We start from the raw sequence: 22,687 nt of genomic DNA, 5'->3' as shown, positions 1-22,687 counted from the left end.
CCTGCCTGCTTTTCAGCATTCTCTTTTTAATATATTGTGTGTATATGTGTGTGTGCATGCATGCGTGTGCACACATGCACACATATACGTGCATGTTTGTGTGTGTAGAGGCCAGAAGATAACTTCAGGTGTCATCCTTACAAATGCCATCTATCACCTTAGAGACAAGATCTCTCATGTGCCAGAAGTGCATCAATTAGGCTTGGCTGACTGGCCAATGAACCCCAGGGATCCTCCTGTCTCCATGTCCCCACTGTTGAGATTACAAGTATGCCTCACCATGCCTGACATTTTTACATGGGTTCTGGGAGTCGAACTGGGGTTTCCATGCTTCTGAAGTCAGCACTTTACCAAGTGAGCCCCCCCCCCCCCAGCCTCACTTCTTTCACTGTCCCTGTTGATAATGGCGGGCCAGCATAAGAATGAGTCCACTGATTTGGGCCAGGCTAGGGCTGGTGATTATCTTCTGTGGTCAGCCTGCATGGGGTATCCTCATTCCTGCCTAGAATTTCTGTGATGGCAAGCTAGACTGGGAAAGAGATGCAACGATGCAGTATGACCCCTTCTCAATATGAACGTGAACACGTGCCCATAGCTAACGCATGGTTCATGGATATATGTGGTCAGCACAGGCCACTGAGACCATGAGCTCTTGATCTATTTAAAGAGAATCCAGTATTTCCTGAAAAAAAAATGACAAGACCTGTTTATCAAGCTGATGCTTGGAAACAGCTGAAATTTCCACAGCCAAAAATTTTACCTCCTAGACTCTAGAGGCTGGGCCTTAGTGGGAACTCAGGGAGGGAAAGAAGTGGACCAGCCACTACTAATGGTGGCCAGGGTCCCTCTTCGACGTTCTAGAGCCTTCTGTGTGTGACTATTGCAACACAGTCTCAGGAAAATTTCTCTTGAAAAATAAACTGCTCATGAGACAGCCACCATAAACCCATACGTGAAACCTGATGGATTTTGCTCATATGCATATTATATATAATCGCCTTCCACGTATAGTTTTAAATTCAATGGCTCATTTCATAAACACTTCTCACATTCTTAAGATTTTTCATTATTCCTTGAACTGCAGTTCCATAATTTAACTCACTACTTCAGTTCAGGTGTTTCTGCCATTATAGTTAACGTTGTAATAAAAAAATCTGTCTGTATTGAGCTTTTTTCTTGTAGAGAGGTATTTCCTTGAGATAGACGGCCAGGAATGGGGATAGGTTACTGTAAGGGCCTGCATATTTTTATGGCTCTTGACTTACACTGGCATATTGCATTTCTGAAAGGACTGATAGGCTTTTCCACGCCAGTAGCAAAAAGTATTTCGACTTGTTTGACCACTGCCCTCCACAGCACTGGGTCTTAATTTGTTGGACTTCCTAAGTATAAGATGGCAATTTGCAATTGCACCCTTAATGCCTCCACACATTCATAAAACATTGCTAATGACCATCTGGGTAGCACAAGTGTTTCCTATAAATCTCCTTTCAGCAGAGTTGCCAGCGAAGACCAGAAAACACGGTAGGGAGGGCTCAAGGAACAGGAAAGTTGGGGTAAAGCCGCTGGTATTGCCCAAGGAATCAAAGTGGTTCCAAGCACCTTGTTTCCACCCCCAGGCCTTGGCCTTGAACTGCCTTGCTTTTGCATCTAATGAGGTGAGCCTTTCTGTAGGATATGTTCTTTCTTTGGGCTCGGATGGACACTAGGGTATGGGTCAGTGTTCTTCTAGGCATCTTGTTCAAATCAAGATAGCAATAGTCCTGTGAATGATGAAACTTGCTCAGAATATTGCTCACTGATTTTCCTTGGAGGCACTTCATCTGCCTCCAGGCAGGCTTCCCAGAGACAGGGGGCTACAGAATTCTGGGTGTCTCACTGCAACCACTTACTCACGTAAGAGCAATCACCATCCAACCTCTCATGCCTCTAGAGTGGTGTGCACACATGACCTGGAAGGGTCCAGATCAGGGCAAGAAGGCAGGCAGGATCAGTGCTGTTATCGCTGTAACAGATTCAGAAACGAGTCTGGGGGACCATGTTGTGTCCAAGACATATGGCTGATTGACAGAAGGATTTGGCTAGTCTAATGCCTTTCTCTCTCTCTCTCTCTCTCTCTCTCTCTCTCTCTCTCTCTCTCTCTCTCTCTCTCTGTGTGTGTGTGTGTGTGTGTGTGTGTGTGTGTATGTGTATGTGTCCATGTGGGTGTGTATGTGCATGTGTGTGGAGGTCAGAGGACAAGCTGGAATGCTGTTCCACAGGAGCTTCCCACCTTTAGTTTTGAGGCAGGGTCTCTCGCTGGCCTAAAACTTCCCTGGGTAGGCTAGACTAACTGTCCTGCAGGTTTCCAGGGATCCGCCAGTTTCCCCCTCCCCTCTCACTATCATGGGCATTATGGGCAAGCTCTACTACATCCAGGTTTATAGGGGTTCTAGGGAATGAACTTGGGCCCATGCTTGTGAGGAAGGTACCATTGCCCACTGAGCCCTCTCCCCAGCCCATGGCTTTCATTATACCTCACCAACAATGCCTCCTGAAAAAGATCAGTGGAGAATGCTTTTCAAGTTTGCCTTGAACTGCCTTACTTGGGCATCTAACGAGGCAGGCCTTGGACTCACAGGTTATTCCTGGGAGGCTATGAAAGTGGCCTTCCACGTCTGCCTTGTTGTGCTGTGAAGTCCCGACTGATGGACAGCTCCTAATTGATTCCTCTTAGCCTAGAGCAGCTGTGTTCCTGGCTGCCACTCCAGCTCACCTTGCTTTCAAGAGTCACATGGCTCTGACATGCAGGAGCCCTGCACATGTGTGCCAGGGGGAAGGGCATAGGCCAGGCTGACTCCCAAGTACTTGGGGCTCAGTGGGCAGGCAGCTTACCTGATGAGGATGATGACAGAGGGTGTTTGGGCCATGGCCCCGATCAGGCTGCACACACACATCACACAGAGGAAGGTTAGGAAGGCCTCTTGGCACCCAGGACTGGGACATTTTCCTGGAACCACGGTAGCATTCTCAGAGGGGACGGTGGTGAGGCATGCACAGCCTGTGAGGTTCTGAAAGGGAAGGTTCAGTCGTTTAAACCGGGGGTGTCTATGGTTTCCACATGCAAGGCACTCCATCAGCTAAGCTGTCACAGCCTAATTATACATTCTATGGCATGCCATTAATTGGGCCTGAATAAACGAGTTAGCTTTTTAAGGAAGCTGCAAAAATACATGCAAATAAAGTAATATTTATGGGGAGGAGAGCTGGATTTCCCGTCTCCTGTGTATTTCACTTCCACTCTTAAGAAACCTTCAATAAGCTGTGCTGTAGATAAATGTGTCCCCCCCAATACAATTAGAGAGGAAATTGTGCTTCTACAATATGATAAAACATTGCCAAATTAACATCGTAATTACTTGCCAATTTGTCTTCCCTTTATGCCGTTATAATTACACCGAAGTGTATTAAAAGAAGTAAATCAGGTAACCCACATATTGTTGCTGGTTCAGTGCTTGGCATGGCACTCAGAACAAAGGATGCACGCTGTCATGTGTGAAGCCATTGTGCCTGGGAGACCCTGATGGGAGGAAGCTGATGGAAAACTTGCTCAGTGGCTAAGGAAGCAAAGGGAGCCGAGAGATCCCAGGCAGCTGACAGCAGCTCACAGGGAACAGAGCGAGAGCCTGATGGGATACATTTATTAATATATGATCAGAGAGGAGAAAGAAAAGCGACCACGTTCCATTTGATCTTCCGAGGGGCCCTGGATCAGCCGCCTCTGTTCCTAAGTAAGGCTTGCTCTCATACTCTCCTGCAAGCTTGCTCGCTCGCTCCAGGAATTTCTGATCGCAGAGGGAGGACCAGGGGCTGGAGGAGGCTGTTCGGAGTGCCAAGCCAATTAAGGTTCGATAATAATAGTGCAGAGGCCTTTAATGAATACAAAGTGAAAACAATCATAAATGATTCATTGCTTTCCTTTCCAGGGCTGACTGGCTTTCTGAGCGCATGCCCAGCAGGTAAACACTCCTGACGGGTCAAGCAAACTAAAGCCTATGGTTCTCCTCTTCTGCCCTTCTCCCTTCCTCTCCTCCTCCTGCTCTCCCTTTCTTTAGCTACAGGCTATGTTACAGACATGGCGTATCTTGTCCAATATGAGATAGCTTCAGGGGTGTCCCAAACCCTCTAATGTTCGCCCCCACTAGGGCTGTGTAGGGCAGATGGGACCTGCTGGCTGTACATCTTCTAAATGGTGTACCCAGGGCAGGCATCTGTATAAATGGTGCTGTTATATTACATACCTGGGTGTTTATGGCAATTCCCAGGTGTTGGGGCCTGATGCCCCCTACTCTTTGCCTTTACCTGGAGACTTTACCTAGCTTTCCTACATCTAACAGAGACACCACCCTTTACTAGCCCTCCTCCAGCTGAGCAGCTCCCCTTCTCCCCCCATGGACCCTCTGAGCTCTGACCTAAACCTGCCCTACAGAGGATACGGGAACTGTCAGTCAGGAGCATCCTGGCACAAGACTGTGTGTTCCTTACACTTTACTGAGCATATGTCCTTGCATAATGCTGCCCAGTACCAGATGAGACCTAGAAGGCAGTTTCAGAATACATAGGTAGACCACTTGCCTGCCCTCGACCCCCGCCTTTACTAGGAAGCAGAACTTGTCTCCAGATGAAGCTCACCACGCCACCCCACCAAGAGAAGAGTGTACAGCATAACCAGAGATCCCAGGCAAACCTCTCCAGCTGCTGACACTCCTTGCTCACACTTCCTCATTGGCCCTGCTCTCCTCTCATTCTGACTGGACACAAGGGAAGGGGCCAGAGACACAAGCCTTCCCTGGTACTCCTCCTGGGCACTCACTAGGCAACCCTGCTGACCAACAGAGCCTCCATGCTACCACTTGTGACCCAATTCCTCAGGTCTCTCTCTAGGTCCTCCTTTCCGGTCCTGCAGCAGAGTAAGCTCTGGGCTATGGTTTATGGATACAGCTTTTGGGTTTTGCCATCAGTTCTAACCCTCCACGGAGTTAGTTCCTTTCTCTATCATCTCACTTTTGCCAGAGCGTCACCCTTCATCTCTCCTGTTCAAACAGCTCCAGTTTCTCTATTCACCCCTTCTTCTTCTCAACACTGTTTTCATGATCAAATCCAGATGACGCTTCCCAGTCCCCGGTTCCTTTGCTTTACCATCTCTTATCTTAGTAGCAATGAGTAGGGACCAGGTGACAATTTTGACGCCACCTACCCTCGTATCAAATCCTTCTCCTCCCGACTCTAAGGCTAAAGAAGGGAGGCCACTGCAGTTCTGTTACATAATGTACTCTCATTTGTACTAAACAGTCTGGCTCACACAGACACTCAGAAAATGTTTGGATGCCTATGCCACTTGGGAGGCAGAGGCAGGTGGATCTCAGTGAGTTCGAGACCAGCCTGGTCTACAAAGCGAGTTCCAGGACAGCCAGGACTGTTACATAGAGAAACCTTGTCTTGAAAAAAAACCCAAAAACCAAAAGAAAAAAAGACAAGAAAATAAACATATGGAGATATGTTGGGGTACTACAACTCAGTGAGTGAGCGGGAACCCTGTGAGTTAAACCATGTGACGAATTCCCTTTATTTGGCTTATCATTCATCTGCTATGGTGTCTGTGTCTGTCCTTAGTTTGGACCTATACCTAAGCTAGAACCCATTACATTACATCTGCCAAAAATTGAGGTCACTGGGAGATAGCTCAGTTGATAAAGTGCTTGGTGCTCAAACATTAATATATATATATATATATATATATATATCTAAGTATACATATATATGTATATCTATATTTAATATATATAAATAGAAATACATAATATATATTTAAAAGATGTGTTTAAGTGTTTTGCCTCCATGTGTGTATGTGTACCATGTATGTGCAGTGCCCATGGAGGCCTATTTGGAGTTACAGATGGTTGTGAACCATCCTATGGATGCCAGGAACTGAACTGGGGTCTTCTGCAAGAGCAACAAGTGCTCCTAACCTCTGCGTCATCTCTCCAACCCCATGGACTTGGATTTGTTTTCCAGCACCAACGTATAAAGCTGGTGGCACATGTTTGTAATCCCAGCCCTGTGGTGACAGAACAGGTGGATCCCTGGGGCTTTGGGGCTAGCCAGCAGGCTGAATTAGCAACTTCTAGGTCCTAGTGAGAGATCTCCAAGTGTCTTTAAGGTAATGAACTGAATGAGATGTGATTACAGAGCTCCATGTAGGTGTAGACGAGCTTCCAGGTCCAGGTGGTAGCAGAAGAGAGATCTGGAGCTAAAGGACCTAGGAGGAGTGTGGGTGCCCAGGGCTATTTGAATCGTCACTAAGACTCAAATGTGGCAGGTGGAACTGCAGATGGGGACATGTGAGGCTTCCCTTTTCCCAGGGTGCATACTTGAGGCAGATGATTTTTAACACTGGGGCTTTATTCTATAATCTCAAAGATAGAAAACTAAGGATGTCCCAACGGTTAGTATTAATAGGAGCCTCCCCTAACCCCCAAACCTGAGAAGCTCTGAGCACTGGGAAGTCTAGGAAGACAGAGAGGCTGAGTATGAGAAAATGGTTCACTTCAGTTTAATGAAGGAGTTTGGATGTACATGCTCCCCTCCAGTGGCCTGTGCAAACAGAAGATGCTTCTGGAACATTCTGTGGACTGAATGACAGGTGTCTAGAGCTTTCTCTGGCAGGTCCTGCAATGGTTAAGTACTAAGAAGGTGTACTATATTCCCAGTTCATTCATGATTCCCAACTTGTCCAGTGGTTACTTTCTCTCTCCCTCCCTCCCTCCCTCCCTCCCTCCCTCCTTCTCCCCCTCCTTCTCTTTCCTCCCTGTGTTGTTATTTCAAGTACCCCAGCTAACTTCAAACTCACTACATAGTTCCTTCTTCCCAAGTGCTGGATTACAGGTCCAATGAGGGTTGGGTTTTTTACCCCTATTTCAAGGCAAGGTCTTCCCACTGTATGATTTTTCTGGGAAGGAATGCAGTCCCTATTTCCCCCAGAGAGTTGAATTCTCTGTCTGCTGTCACAGTGTGAGGTGTCAGTATCTAGCTTTCCTGTCATTAAAACACCCTGCCATCCTTCCTGTGGACAATGAGGGCCACCATGCTCACAGGAAAGGCCCGACAAGCTTGTTGAATGACGTGACAGAAGGGAGATAGCTTGCAGGTTTCACAAGTACTTATCCAGCAGCTAGGCTTGCCCAGGCCCAAAGTGACAGATGAGTAACATGAACCAACGGTGGCTTGCCAGAGTTGATGGCTATCTAAATATTTAACTATTTCTGGTTTAATAGACTCTATCAGGTCAACATGATAGAAGACTGTATAGTTGTAAAAAAGTACTTTTTTTTTTTTTTTGGTATGATGGAAAGAGACCCAACATAAACCGTTAACTAAAAATCTAAAACACAGGCACAAAGTAGGATCTTCTAGGCACATTGAAAATCTGTAAGGATTTTCATGAAAATATAAAATACAGAACACCCAAATCCAAAATGTTTTGAGCACTGACATGACTCCCTGAATTATGTCATTTACTTGGCTTCATAGGACCAGCTGCAACCAAAGTATGGTACATTCAGCAGCTCCAAGGCCCTCTGAGCCCCCTGTAGCTCTAACACATACAAACTCTCCCCTGCCCCGAGAGAGAGAGAGAGAGAGAGAGAGAGAGAGAGAGAGAGAGAGAGAGAGAGAGACTGTGTATGTGTCCATGCACCTGCATGCACAAGTTAGAAGAAGACATCAGGACATCAGGTTTTCTACTCCATCACTCCCAGACTTAACACAACACTTGGAGATAGAGTCTCTCACTGAAGCTAAACCGTGTTGATTTTGCTAACCCGGCAGGTCAATGAACACCAGTGGGTTCAGCTTATCTCTGCCCGCCATGGCACTAGGGTTACTTCAGAGGTTCCTGCTCATGCAGTTAGTGCTTGTACTCACTGCGCCATCTCCCCAACCCATGAAGCATCCCTCTTGATCAAATTGTATTAACGTCTCCTGACACCCACACAAAGACTATAAACTCTGTAAGAACCCTAAGTTACCATAAAGGGATTTCAGACAAGGGACACTCAACCCCATGCCTGCACCTATGATGGGCGTGGCCATGCCTGCACCTATGATGGGCGTGGCCTATTGGCAGGCTGAGAGGTGAGCGAAGAGAGGACACAGGAGGGGGGAAGAATTCTCACGGTTTGTCTTTTTACATGATGGCTTTAAAACTTATAAATGTATTATCTATCTTAAAAATTAAAAACTCCACACCAATAATATATATATATATAATATATACCAATAATATATATATATAATATATATATATAAAAGAAATCAATATATATATTGATATATATATATAGATTTCTTTTATATATATATATATAAAAGAAATCTATATATATCAATATATATATATATAAAAGAAATATATATATATATATAAAATATATATATATATATATAAAAGAAATCAATGAATGTGTAGTAGCCCATGGCTCCAAGTTGCATCCTGAGCCCACATACCGCCACTGATTTCAAATGTTTCTATCACATGCAAGAAGGCAGGGACAAATAATCACAATAACAATGAAAGCTGGAGACCATAAATGCAAAACATTCATTCCCTGGGTCTTGGATGTGTTTTTTTTTAACCGATGAAGGAAAAGGCAAGCGCACTATTTTGACAGCTCATCCTAGAGGAACAAGACACTCGTCAGCATGCTTTACAAATCTTGGCAAATGAAGTTGCTTCTGTTTTCTTCCTCCCATCGCTCAGTACTGATGGGTCAGTTCTTTTTTTTTGGTTTTTCGAGACAGGGTTTCTCTGTGTAGCTTTGCGCCTCTCCTGGAACTCACTTGGTAGCCCAGGCTGGCCTCGAACTCACAGAGATCCGCCTGGCTCTGCCTCCCGAGTGCTGGGATTAAAGGCGTGCGCCACCACCGCCCGGCTGATGGGTCAGTTCTTATGAATGGGACATGAGAAATGGATTCCCAGGGTGACAGATTACTTCTGTAAGGGTGTGGTGTGGGAGGGATGATGTCATTGGTGGTACAGCCTTGCAGTCAACTTGGGAGGTACAAGGCTAGCCTCGTTACTCTGGAAGCATTAAGATACCAGGAAGACATGACAGTTTCCTAATTTGTGGTCCAGGAAGGATTTTCCAACCTGAGTGTCAACATAAGCCAGGCTTCCTCCTGATTCTGCCTGGGAGACCTTCATTTTTAAAAATATTAATGTATTAATTATTACTATTTTAAGTAATAATGAGGTGGTACAGTGTCAACTATAAAAAAGCAGTAATAAGCAGCAGGGGGCTGTGTAAAGAACTTCAGTGAATCAGGAGGAATCTAGGTACAGGACGCTGCTGTCATTCTCAGGGAAATGTCCTTGTCTACTCGGGGCCATGTCCCCAGTCCTTGGTCTCTTTGTTATTAGGATGCCAGGAACAAAATGTAAGCGGTATTTCCAGGCACAGACCTCATTCCTCATTATGAAGAACCCTAGTGACCTCCCACCAGCTCCTGGTAGAAATATCTGAAGATACTTCCAGAAGAAAGATATGCGCCCACCCTTTCCTTGCAAGATCACCGACTGAAAGATAATGGTTCAGAGGAAAGATGCCAAGGAGAAGGCTTGCATGCCATCCACCTGCACCCTTGCATGTAGCACCAGGGGTGGGGCCTGTCTCAACAGCTGACTTACCTCCTGCTGGAGGGCAGCCAGGAGGCTGCTCTTTGGGGAGCAGGAAGGCCCACTCTGGATCTGCCACCACATGTGGGACACAGAGGCCAGCACTGAAAGGGGAGGCTGGGACTGTAGGTTCAAGTGAACCCCAGACCCTGTGTCTCTCCCCACTGTGATCTGTCTTCAGACGTCAAATCCTGCCACACTGGTTCAAACATCTAAACACATTTATTATTACCATTTACAAATATTATTATTATGTAGTACCTAACCCTTACGCAAGTTAGGCGAGCACCTTCTTACTGATCCACACCCCCAGTGTATTCCTAGGACACTTATGCAGGGATGTCCTTCAAGGCTCACCCACCAGGCAAATGCCTGCTCACCCTCAGGACAAAGGCTTGCCCTGGGATAAATGCCCCACTTTTTCCTTCTGGCTGGTCTCCCACAGAGCTAATTTCTACCCTAAGGTATATGACATCACAAGGCCACTAAGTGGTCTACCTAACCACTTCCTTATATTTAAATATATTTCTACTTAAACTCCTTTTAACATGGGAGTTTAACAAGGAAGCTTTTCCTTATTAGAAAAGCAATATGCGATTGTTTGGGACAATTCCAAAATATGCAGAAAATCTGAAAGAAATGAACAAAAACTGTTTCTTAATACCCCATTAGAGGTAGTCTTCTATGGATATAGGCAACTGTTTACATATTCATCCAGCCTCTTCTTTGTGTTATACATGCATATGTATGTGCATGTAGAGGTCAACATTGACTGACTTCCTCAATCACTCTCAACTTTATTTATGGTTTTGAGACAGTGTCTCTCACTGAACGTAAACTCACCAATTTGGCTTTTCAGGGATCCTCCTATCTCTGCCCTCTCTTGCCTAGCACTGGAATTGTGGGTACAAACTGGCATGTTCTGCTGTGTACATGGGTTCTGGGATATGGAACTCAGGTTCTCATGCTTGCATGATGAAGACATAGCTGACTCATCTACCTCCCTAGTGCCCCAATCTTTTATATTTAAAAATATTTCTTTTGTGAGATCTGTTGGAGTCCACTAGGTCTCCTAGTGGCTGTACCCAGCAGGACTGCATAAGAGCTTGACTGGACCATGGGCTTGGGTACCAGGTGATTGTAACTAGCAAGGTGGAGGTCTTTTGCTCCACCCCTTGGCATTGTTATATATAGACCTTTGGACTAAAGTTCTAGGCCGGTGGACAAGGTTCCAGGCCCACCCGAGTCCATCCTGCGTTTTCTCTTTGTTTTTCCTCTGTTTCTAACTAAGTCCCTTATCCCTCATTCCTCAAGAGTTCATGGGGTAAATAAGTGTGGGGGCTAGTTTCCCACAAAGATTATAACACAATTACATTATCTCCCCCTTTCCTCCCTCTAAGCCCCTCTTTTATCTCTTTCAAATTTATGGCCTCTTTTCTCATTAATTGTTGCTACTTGCGTACATGTTTATGATTAACTTTTATTTGTTTATATATATTTATTAAAATTTTAATATTTTGATATTCCCCCCCTCCTCCTAGAAGCTCCCCAACTGCCTACCCACCCAACTTTATGCTCTTTTTCTCTTTCTTTCAAACAAAACTCCCGACAAAAATAAAAATGTGAGAATCAGAACAAACAACCAAAAAAAGCAATAAGACAAAAAATGCCATATATATTTTTTCCATTTTTCTTTTTCTTTACTAGAAGATTTTTCTTTCATGGTCTATTGTTTTCTGATGTGTTCTTTTCACTTAAGTTAACTGTAATGCTGGACTGAGCATTGCTTTTTGTTACTTTATTGTACAAGCTTCTAGAAAATACCATAGTGCATTTTACGGTCAATACAGGCCCTGGACCCAATTCATCTCGCACGGGGCCTGAGATGCAGCAGGTGTCACAGCTGGTAGAACTCTAGTAGGGCTTTATTGGAGTGTTCCCAAGGTCCTTAGGACCTGCCGTTACTGGAATGAGCACAGACTGTTAAATCAGTGTTGGGGATCTGGGCTATGCTATAGGAGGGGCTTTGACAAACTCAAGTCTTTGGATCAGACAGGGAAATACACTCAGAAGAAAAAGTGGCTGAGGCATGAGGGTGCCTGTTGGTGAGGACTGTGGTACCTAGAGAAGGATGAAGGACAACCCAGGTCTTAGCTCCAGCTACCTGCTGCCCTTCATGGCTGCAGAACACTCATTGGCTCTCTTCCAGCTTTCTCACAGAGGCCCAAATCTAGATCCACCTATAAAACCTCCAAGCTAAACACTCAATTTAATCTTGCCTAGTCCACCAGAAATGGGTCCTTAGGGTGTGCAAGCCTAATTAGCATGCAACAGCTACATGGGCTGCACAGGCTGACGGGGCACTTCCGACACTACCAGGCATGTGAAGAAAAGAGTGCAATAACTGGAGATCTCAGCACATGCCTCACCTCTTCTAGGGCTATAGGGTCCCCAGGGACCCTGGGTCATGTATGAAGACATCCATGGTGGCCAGATAAAGTTGAAGGCTGGTGGATAAAGCTCAAGAATAAAGCTAAACATCTTTGATGTGGTATACAGGATAGCTTCTAGGGAGAAAGAATTGTCTACCTCAAAATATCAGCAAGGCCTAGGTGAAGAACTGTTTATTACAACAGTGGATTCCAACCCTGGCCACCTACTAAGAACACTTGAGGCTTAAAAGTCACATGCCAAAAATAAGGAAGGAAGAATGTCTGGGTAGGGCTCAGACCCTGTTGTAAAAGTCCCCAGGGATTCTAAGAAGGTGGAATCACCAGTTCCTGGCATGCCCCATGATGGAATCCTTCTCCTTGCTCAGATCCCATTGAGTGCTTTGTTCAAACAGCGCTCAGTAAATATTTTGTGAACTGGATGCGGGTAGATCAGCCATCTGTCATTTACACCCTACAAACTGCTGTGCCTGGCTTATATTGACTTTTAACCTATTGGTGACTAATAAAAGCTGTTTTTTCCTCGAGTCAATTATTCAGGCCATCAGACGGGTATAACTTCCGGCATATGAACATGCTTTCTGCCTGAATAATTACTTCTGAAAGTGAAAGGTATGCAAACAATCTGTGCAATATATTCCCACCAAAGGAGGCTGACAAAATTAACTCGTCTTTTTGTCATCCATCCTCACCACAGGCAATGACAAGATTTAGAAACGGAACAGCAAACGCAGGCTGGAAACTTCCACTGTTTTTGCTTGAGAGATGAAAGAAGAAAATGAAAAATGAACGAAAAAAAAAACCCAACTAAGACTGTCAAGAAAGTAAAGATAGGAACAGCTGATGCTGACTGGGTTTCATTAGCATCTCAGTGATCTGATTGGTTGACTTGTTTGCATCTAATGCAGTTCTGGGGTAGACTTTTCAAAAGTCCTGATAGTATGGATGTGTGTGTGTGTGTGTGTGTGTGTGTGTGTGTGTGTGTGTGTGTGTGTGTGTGTTAATACCTGAATAAGGATAAGGGTGCACCTTGAAATTAGAACCATCCTGTCTACCTGCTTGCCAGCTGCTGCCCAAGACTATTACACATTGGAGTCACCTGTTGGAGGTTGCATGGGAGCACCCAGGGACATTTGGGAAGTCTGGGCCTTTATCCCGAGCTCTATCTGGAACTGTGAGGAGGAAAGGTCTACAACACAGCCCCATCCCTGAAACCAGGTGAGAGACTGAGATGCTGAAGTAAACGAGCCACTGGAACAGTTGAGCTTTAAATCTCGCTAGGTGAGAACAGGTGTGGTGGAAGGTGGGCGGGCACACACATTGCCTTGGTATCGGGCTGAGGTAGGAGACAGCACTGTCGGAGAAGGGAAAGTACAAAGAGAGGCTGAGCCCTGGGGGGTAGGCAAGATGGACCCACATCCACAGGGGAGACTATTGTATACAGCATGTGCAAAGGCCCAGGGGCAAAGGAGAGCAGCGTTCCACTGAACAAGGGGTTGGTTAGGAGACAGGAGGAGAAGGGAGGTTGAGGCTGGAGAGGCAGCCAGGGCAGACATGAAGGCTAAACGTATTGGTGTGGGCAATGTGCATGAAGACGCTGTGTCCTATAGAAAAAAAGGTCGGCATCCTGAAAATGAGTGGCTGAGTACAGAGAAAGATGCTGGGTTTGGTTCAGAGGGTCCCAGAATTCCACCACATTCTACTCTTTGATCCTGGTGAGCTAACACAGGTTTGTATGGAATCGTCATACATAGTCATACATAGGCAGAGATACAGACAGGACAGAAGGACCCAGGAAACTTACAGGGAAGGGCTGAGTCCACACAGAGACAGCCTGCTCTCTAGAGACAGGGAACGAAGCCATGGGAAATGGTGTGTGTGGGGGGGCTTCACATGGGGAAGAGTCCTACTGAGTACCTTGAGGCCAGAAGGAAAGAAAGCTAAAAGAAGAAAAGGGGGAGGGGAGGGGGAAGGGAGCGTGGAGTCCCATACCAGGAACATAAACTTTTGTTTGACATTCCTTCAAAACACTGCCCAGAGATTCGAAAGACTCAAATTGCCCTTTGCTCATTCTTTGGATGTCATCCCAAGACTCCTCTTGACTAGAGACCACATTGTTATGAGCCATGAAGCAGGGGAGCCCCATTACCTGGCCTGAACCAGGCTCTCGGCCTGCAGCTCCTGTAAGCTCTATAGTAGGTTGTCTTTAAGGCTTAGCTACTACAAAGGCCCCATTCCGGATGAACAGGACTCTGTCTCCAAAGCCAGGGCCACTTAGAGGCCTGCCTCAGTGGTCAAGGAGTGAAACCCCATGACCATCCCAGAAGGCAAGGTGAGGCTCCAAGTCACAGAGTGGAGAGCAGGTGTCTGGGGAATGAGAGTCATGTCCCAAACTCCCCCTTAGCCTGCTGTCCTGGCATGACACCCCTCAGCTATTCAGCTACCGCAGCCACAAGTGAACACACAGCTTGAACAGGCTGCTACTCAATAAACCTCTTAACCATGCAAGATCAGAGGAAACGCAGATCCTCCAGGTTTGGGTCAGTGCGCCCTAGAATAAAAGGTCTGTTGGGCCTCAGAACAAGGCTACACAGAGTCACATAAGGGTCTATCACAGGACAATAGCTGAGGCTGTTAACAGAACTTTCTGGATATTAAAATGTCAATGGAGTTGTTCATAAGAGAAATAATAGCTTGTGCTTTTATTTGAACCACTCTTCGGGTCCCAACCCCCTTTTAATATTTACTTCCACTCACATAAAGAAATTGCTTTATCATCTAGTTTATAAAACTGGGTCCTCCCAGCCCCCAATCTGCAGTGATTTATTTTCTTTATAGAAAATGTTAATAACTGGCCAGGAATCTAAATCCTAAAAGCATGCAAAAATGGAATCTTTGAAAATGAAAACAAATGATTCATTTTTTTTTTCCTTTCAGGGAACTCCTGCTCTTTAAGATGCAGGAGGCAGGGCAGAGAGGAAAGAAATGACTCAAATTAGTTCCCTGAAAGCAGCCCCCTGGCAAGTATCTTTCCCTTCCCATCTGCGCAGTGTCTGAGAAATTATGAAGTACTTGTGAGGCAATAGTGTCCCTAGTTCAAGAAACCCAAAGATCAAAGACAGACACTTCTAGCAGATTACTGCAGCAAAAGAGACAAATAGACCCAGGAAGGAACAGGAGTCTGGACACTCAAAGGCAAGAACTCCAAAGGGAGAAATAAGGGATCGTTTCAGAATAGTAGGCATTCAAATAGGGTATTGAGGGATGAATAGGAGTTGTTCAGCTGGAGAGAGAGAAGGCTGAACAGCCATCTAGAGCAGTGGTTCTCAACCTTCCTAATGCTGTGACTCTTTAATACAGTTCCTCATGTTATGGTGGCCCCCAACTATAAAATTATCCTGGTTGCTACTTCATAATGGCAATTTGGGGACTGTTATGAATTGTAATGTCAATTTCTGTGTTTTCCAATGGTCTTGGGTGACCCCATAAAAGGGCCTTTTGACTCCCAGGGGAGCATCACAAGCCACAGATCGAGAACCACTGATCTAGAGGGAAAGGAGACCGCTGGAGATGTGAGTTGAAGATGCACGTGAACCGGGCTCAGTGCTCTACAGGGCAGTGCGTGGAAGGGGCATCTGAAGTGTCCCAGAAGTCCTCTGGCTGTAGTGTGAAAGACATCCCAAGGTGGCTGCCCTGGAAGGCTGGATTGGGGACTGCTGCACTGCACGGGCCCAGACAGGAGGAGGGGACAGCCTGCACTGGGACAGTGGCAGCATGGTACAGATGAGGAAGAGGTGGGGGCGGCACCTGGGAGGCGGGGACAACAGGACCGCACAGCAGGGCACTTGGTACCAGGTGTTCACACAGAGAATGCGGGATGATGGCCGGGGCGGGTGGACAAAGGAAAACTTCGTGTTAAGGAGGAGGAAAATCAAAAGCATGGTGGGAAGAGAGAAGAGGTGCGAGAGACATTTAGCTGGGAAGAAAGAGGCAAAGGGAACGGAGCAGGCAGGCGTGGAGGCGCAGGGCTCCAGAGAGTCTCGGGGTTTTCCCATTTCTACTTACCTCTGTGGTGGGCAGCTCACCACCGCACACAGCTCAATTCCCTGCCACCTTTTGTGAGTACCTCATGCCACAGCCCCCCTTTTCCAGCTGCATATCCACAGTTCCCTTTGATGTTGACTTTCAGTTGCCCCGTGAAGTGTCTTAGGAGCCCGTTCCATTGAGCAAAGGCCCGAGGAACTGCCTTGCCCTGTTAGCCTCCTGGTGGAGGATTCTTTCTTAGACCAGGGCAAAGAAAGAGCCACGGCAAAGTGAAAAGAGAGGAGCCTGGAGCCTGGCCTGTGAGCAGCTGTGGCTGCCTGGATCCTACCCTCCCCCCATCCCCCCTGCAGCCGGAGGTTTCAATTACCGTACTATTGCAGCCAGCGAAGCAGGCTGACAGGTAGGTGATGCCGTCGGCCCCACACACCGGGGTGAAGGAATCGGTCTGGCATTCACAGTTCTTGTTGCACGGAGAGTAGGGGTCAAGGGCCGGGCCACGTGCTGAGCTGGAAAAGAAGAGTTCAGGGGACTCTGTTAGGAGCTGGGATGGACCAGCACGGTTGATCGCATCCTGCCATGATGGGCGCAGTGGTGTCCTCACTCAGGGTAGTCTGCCTGTCCTTTCTCTCTTCAGTCTTCCTATCTTAGCCCTGGCTGACCTGGCTGTGTCTGTCCAGGGCCACTGCCAAGGGCCCGCACTGCTGTACCCCTTTAGGTCTTCCATCAAAGTGAGGGGGAAGATTTATTTATTTATTTTTATTTTTTTGTAATTTCTAACCATGTGTCCTTTGAGCTGATGGCAGCTGGGGCTTAACTTAGTGTTAGCCACTTCAGGACATTTTTCTAGATGGCTGCAGTCAGCCTTACCCCACAACTCCTCCTGCACCGCTGGACACCCCCCACACCCGCCTGTTTCTCTCTCTCCAGCATGTAGGATGCCCAGCGAGGTTTCAATAGCCACCATCTGGTTCATTACCCCATGATATATTCTGAATGCTAAGGTGCTTTATACTTATAGCCTGTGCATTGCGATGATGCAGTTACCAAGAGCACACAAACTGGGGAGACACAGGGGGATCCCAGAAGAAGGAAGTGACTTCAGCACCCCCACTTCCTGCTCTGTCTTAAGGCTCAGAGTACCTCTCGATAACACAGGTGACTTGGGGACCCCTGGCTGTTTCTATCACGCTCTGTTGAAGGAACTCTACGTGTCATTTTGTTTGTTCCCAGTACAACCCCACAAGGGAAATCGAGGCTGGACCAGCTGAACCATTTACCTCAAAGTATGTAGCGCCTGAGTGTCGAGAATGAGTTAGAGCTGGGTAGGGTGACCGCGGGCCTTGAACTGTTTATCTGGTTTTCATTTTTACAGCATGATGTCATTGCACCATGACCCCGCGCATGGGATTCTAATCGCTGCGGTTTACTGCTCACGAGCTGAGCACAGTGAGGGCCGCTGTTCAGAGCCAAACGCCAACTGGAGCGGACTCTGGGTGCGAGAGGAACTGGGGGCTGCCTGAAGTGCACCCAGGTCCGTGAGAAGCTGCCTCTTTCTTTTCCTGTCACTCTCAAGGGGTGGCAGATGGGCCCCAGTTCTACCCAGTCTCCAGACTTCATTGCAGCCCAGGGGCCTGCCTGGAGGAGGAGCCTGACTGTGTAACCTGCAGGGTAGCCACAGTGCAGCATGTCTGGGCTAGACTCCACAGCTCAAGGTGGTCTCAGAGTCCCACGAGGAAAGGAGATGCTGAACAAAGAGATACTACATCCCTATGCATATATCCCATAATTTATTTGAAGAGCAATTGCTATGGGGACTCTGGTCCACAGTCCTGGGATAATAACCAGGGCATAAGAAAAGAGACACCATAGCAACTGGCTAGTCCCTGCTCCCCTGCTCCCCTCTGGTTCTTCCCCCACCACACGCAGCAAGGGCCAGACTTAGTAATGACTATGTGAGCTGGGACAGCAGCTTCTGGCTCATGTAGGAATTATTGAAATTGATTCTGCCCTTTATTTTAAGCTGAATTTTGAAATAAGGTTTGTTTTTATTTTCTATCTTCACATTATTCCTGAGGTCAAATGTCAGAAAGAGCAAGTGGACTGGAGAATGAGTGACTGTCCCGCTATTGAGGCTGTCTTGCCACGGTGGAGAAAAGGTCAGTTCTCAGAGGACAGGCTGAGTCTTCCAACTGCACGGAAGAAGCTGAGGTCTCCTGGGCTTCTCCACTCAGGATCACTAGTGACCAAGCCAGCTCTATTAGCCTCTGGTAGAGAGTCTTGATGTCCCTGAGCAGGGCTGGGCCAGCTCTATGAACCACAGTGAGGGTGTCCCTAGTGTCCCTAGGCAGGGCTGGGCCAGCTTTATGAACCACAGTGAGGGTGTCCCTAGTGTCCCTAGGCAGGGCTGAGCCAGCTCTATGAACCACAGTGAAGGTGTCCCTGGGCAGGGTCAAGCTAAGAGTTTAGGTACTTACTTGTTTCCATAGGGAACAGTGACCCCAGCCACAGGTCCCGTGTCACAGCCCAGGAAGAGGAAGGAGACGTAGCAGGCTGTGGACACTAGGTTGACCAGCATGGCCATCCGAATGGCCCCCAGAGCAGACAGGCTCAGCTTCTTCACCAAGAGGCCACCAAGGAAGATGCCCAGGCAGGCACAGGGAATTGCCGTCATCCCTGAAGAAGCAGAGCAGTGGGGTGTGAATAGCAGAAGGGGCTGGTGCATGTCAAGGGCCCTGTGACTTCATGTGACTCCAACGCCTTCATGAAGGGCCTGATTTCTGTCCTCAGAGAACTCCCAGAAAACAAGGGGAGATAGATTTGGAAAAAAGTCAGTCATTGCGAGCCAACGTGCATACAGCTGGAACACCACACCTGGTGCCATCCAAGAGGATGTATGTGTACAAGTTAATGTGGGTCCAACTAAAAGTTGAATCCAGAAAGCTGGGGACCTAGGTGTGAAATCCAGGAGATTAAATACTGGGGAGCAATGAGATGGTCTCTGCATTAGTATTTCTTTTTTTTTCTTTTTGGTGTTTGGTGTTATTCTGTAGGGCAGGCTAGCTTCAAACACTTGGCAATCCTTTTACCTTATCTACTCAAGTGTTGGGATTAAAGGCATATCCTACCTAGTTCAATTTCTCTGTGAATTGTGTGTGTGGATATTTTTGTATGCATGTGCATATATGTGCCTGTGTTATGTGGAAGCCAGAGGATAACCTTGGGTGTCATTTCTCAGGCACCTGATTTTGAGATGCCATATCTCTCTTTTTGGCTTTTTTTTTCTTTCTGTATTTGGGTTCTGAGCATGTAGCACAGATCCTTAAGCGCCTTACCACATGAGCATCTCTGTGCATTTTTGCAGTGACCTGGAAAGGGGACTCGAGATCATCTGAGAGTTTGGGGCTGGGGAAATGGTTCGGTAGATAAAGGGACTGTCAAGGAAACATGATGATTGGTGTTCAGATCCACAGAAGCCACACAAATGCCAAGCAGGCCTAGTGGCCTGTAATCTCAGCACGCAGGAGGCAGAGATGGGATCCTGGGGACAAGCCATGTAGCTAGACTAGTGGAAACAGGCAAAGCTCCAAGCTCAGCAAGAGACCCTGCCTCAAAAGATGAAGTGGGGAGTAACTGAAGACATCCACATCAACTTCATGTCCACAACTACATTCCCATACATTTCAATTGCAGACAGATACACACTTATTCATGTGAATACACATGGATCCACCATGCACAGACATCCACACACAGACACACAGACATACACACAGACACATACACACACACCTGCAGACCTGTACAGACTTACACATGTGAACACACACACACACACACACACACACACACACACACACACACACACACTGAGAATTTTCTCTTTCTCTTCTAAGGAAGCAAGGACAGTTCACGGGCTGCAAGGCTGTTTAAGCCCAAAGGCTGCAGGGCTCATACGTCAGTGGAGAACACCACTTAGCCAGTTCTGCCACACCTCAGGAAGCAGTGTCAATCAAATCACTGCATTCTGCAGCACTTGGTGAATAATTGGTGAGTACACACTCCCTCTCTCTCTTATACACAGAGTGATCTCCAAGGCGGCAGGCCCCAAACCTGTTCCCCAGGATTCCCAGAGACCCAGGGCACCGTCGGAGAACCAAAGGACCCTGCTGTCCCAATCTCCTCTTTGCTGTGGCTCTCTTCTGATTTATTTCATCTACAACTCGGCTTTAAATTACTGAGTGTCATTCATCTACTGTGTCGATTATGCATGGCCAATTTTCCAGTCTAGGCTGCCTCCTCCCTGCCAATCAACCGACCCCCAGGTCAATCGACTACATCAACCAGCTGGTATGTGCTGAGGGAAGGCAGATTAATTTTTCATATTAGGGTAAGAAAATAAAATTGGGAAGGCTTAGCTCACCAAAGCACTACCTTGGCCATGCTTAAAACAACAGACATAGACCTGTGTGTCACTGGCTGTCTCTGACATCTGAGCTTAGTTTGCAGCCTTTGGTATGAGTGTGGACATCATGACCTTGTCCTGTGTGCCTCCATCTCCAGCCCATGCCACTGACCACTCCAACAACATCCTCTTTTTCCACTTTTGCTCCCCGGAAAGTTCTAGGTACCCAGGGCACCTCGGTCTTTGCATACACATTGGTTCTATTCCTAGGACATGCTTGTCTGTCTTTCCTGGGCTGGTCTTTCCCTCTTCCGAGAGGCTTCATCGGCCCCCACTCCTCTGGTGACATGGACAGGGAATTTATGATCATCTTGAGGATCTGGGGCAGGGGACATGGCTCAGTGGATAAAACACCTGTGGTACCAGCGAGAGGGCCAGAGGTGGGATCTCAGGGGCCAGGTTAAAGCTGGGCAGGTGGTGGCCCACCTGGAACTGCACACCGTGGAGGAAGAGATGGGAATGTCCACGGTAAGCTGTCCAGCCAGCCTAGCTGGCACTGGGAGCTCTGGGTTCGGTGACACTCTCCCATCATCCCTAGGCAGGATTCCTGTTTACATGGCTCTCCCTGTCATCGAAAGCTGCCGTGTTTATTTTTGCCCATCCTGTTTCTTCTTGCTCTCTTTCTCTACCAGCATGAAGTTTCCAGGAGGAAGGGCACCCTTTGAGTCCCATTCAGTCCAGCCCAAATCCCAGTGTCGAATACAGTACCCTGTGCCGGATGGTATTTAGGCATCCCTTTGAGAGTGAATGAATCTGTGAGCAGATTGGATCTGTGTGAATAAGCCTTGGTGACAACATGCCCACTCCCAGAGAGAGCATCCTGGGCTTTGTTTCATTTTCTAGTTGAGACAGTGGGGGTGTCACCAGGTGGTGATGGTAACCATGGCGACAACAGCTTTTCAGCACCTTTTCTCCCAGTCATGATTAGCTTCTCTTTCCCTTCCTCCATGGTGTGTGTCCATGTCCTTAACACCCCCAGCTGCGGTCTGAAGTTCCCAGGACCACAACTTTATCCTCATTATATTAACTTATGCAGATTGAGCCCTTTCAGTCTACACTCATAAATCAATGTCATCGGCCCCTGGATTGTCTACACTGCTCTTCTCTGAACTCTGACCCATTTGCTGATGACTTTGTGGGTGGCCGAGAGCCTTGTGTGCATAGACTGAGATAACTGCATGCACACTATCTTCCAGGAGTGCAGGAGCTGTTCTGAGAGCATCTCCCTACACCAGCCTCCCCTAGTGCACTCTGCCCACCCCTCCTGCAGTGGGCTCTTCCCAGCACACACTGACTGGATCTATGCCATCGGCTAGACATAGGGACAGGAGATGCCTGCTGCCTCAGCTTGCCTGCCTGGAGAATATGAAGAGCCCCCCGCCCCGCGCCCCCTTCTTCCCACCTTGTTAAGCACTCTAACAAGCAGGAATCACTGGCAAACAGATGCTAGGTGGCAGAATTGTTTTTCTGACCTTCTGCTCTGGAGACTATTGATTTGTTTGTCGATAGAAAGCTTAGGCATTTGTTCCAGAAGAGGACCTGGTCCTGTAGATGCAACTGTGCCAACCCAATCAAAACGGAAGATGTGGCAACAGAGAAACCATGGGGGAGATAAACTCTGGGGTGCTGGAGGGCCAAACCCCAGATCCTAAAGAAGCAGAGACCACAGCTTCCACTACAGGGAGAGGTGTTTTTCTGTTCCATTCTGCAGGTCTTACAAAGCTCACTGCATTTTGCTAATACTCTTACCGAAGAGTGGGTGGCGAGAAAGACTAGTGAGAAGAGAAAAAAAAAAAAAAAAAAAAAGGATGCATTCCCCAGCAGTTTTCAGGGAGGAAAAACTATGACATGTTGTCATGATGGTCAGGGTTTAAATTCCTTTTTTAAACAGATGTGAAGCCTATAAGACCATTCCCAGGAACTTTCCAAAATGCAAACACCCCTCCAACCAGCCCTCAGGTCAAGCTTAGAACAATTCCAGATGCTTGAGGCTTGGGAATGCTTGATCCTCAGCACTTG

The 22,687-nt window shown here is 47.2% G+C and overlaps 1 protein-coding gene across 2 annotated transcripts in view; it reads right to left on the bottom strand.

Moving 5' to 3' along the window:
* The window catches only part of Slco3a1 (solute carrier organic anion transporter family member 3A1), a 289,311-nt gene that overhangs the window by 23,927 nt on the left and 242,697 nt on the right, over positions 1 to 22,687 (bottom strand). For both annotated transcript variants that reach the window (XM_059272942.1, XM_059272944.1), the window contains exons 6-8: positions 18,681 to 18,879; positions 16,574 to 16,712; positions 2,875 to 3,050 (exon numbers count right to left, since the gene is read on the bottom strand). In XM_059272942.1, coding sequence (XP_059128925.1) covers positions 2,875 to 3,050; positions 16,574 to 16,712; positions 18,681 to 18,879 — 514 coding nt within the window. The remainder of the gene's footprint in view (positions 1 to 2,874; positions 3,051 to 16,573; positions 16,713 to 18,680; positions 18,880 to 22,687) is intronic.

Source organism: Peromyscus eremicus, chromosome 1 (genome assembly GCF_949786415.1).
Source record: "Peromyscus eremicus chromosome 1, PerEre_H2_v1, whole genome shotgun sequence".
Lineage (NCBI taxonomy): Eukaryota > Metazoa > Chordata > Mammalia > Rodentia > Cricetidae > Peromyscus > Peromyscus eremicus.
The sequence above is the reverse complement of the archived record's forward strand: the minus strand, read 5'-3'. Positions and strand labels throughout refer to the sequence as shown.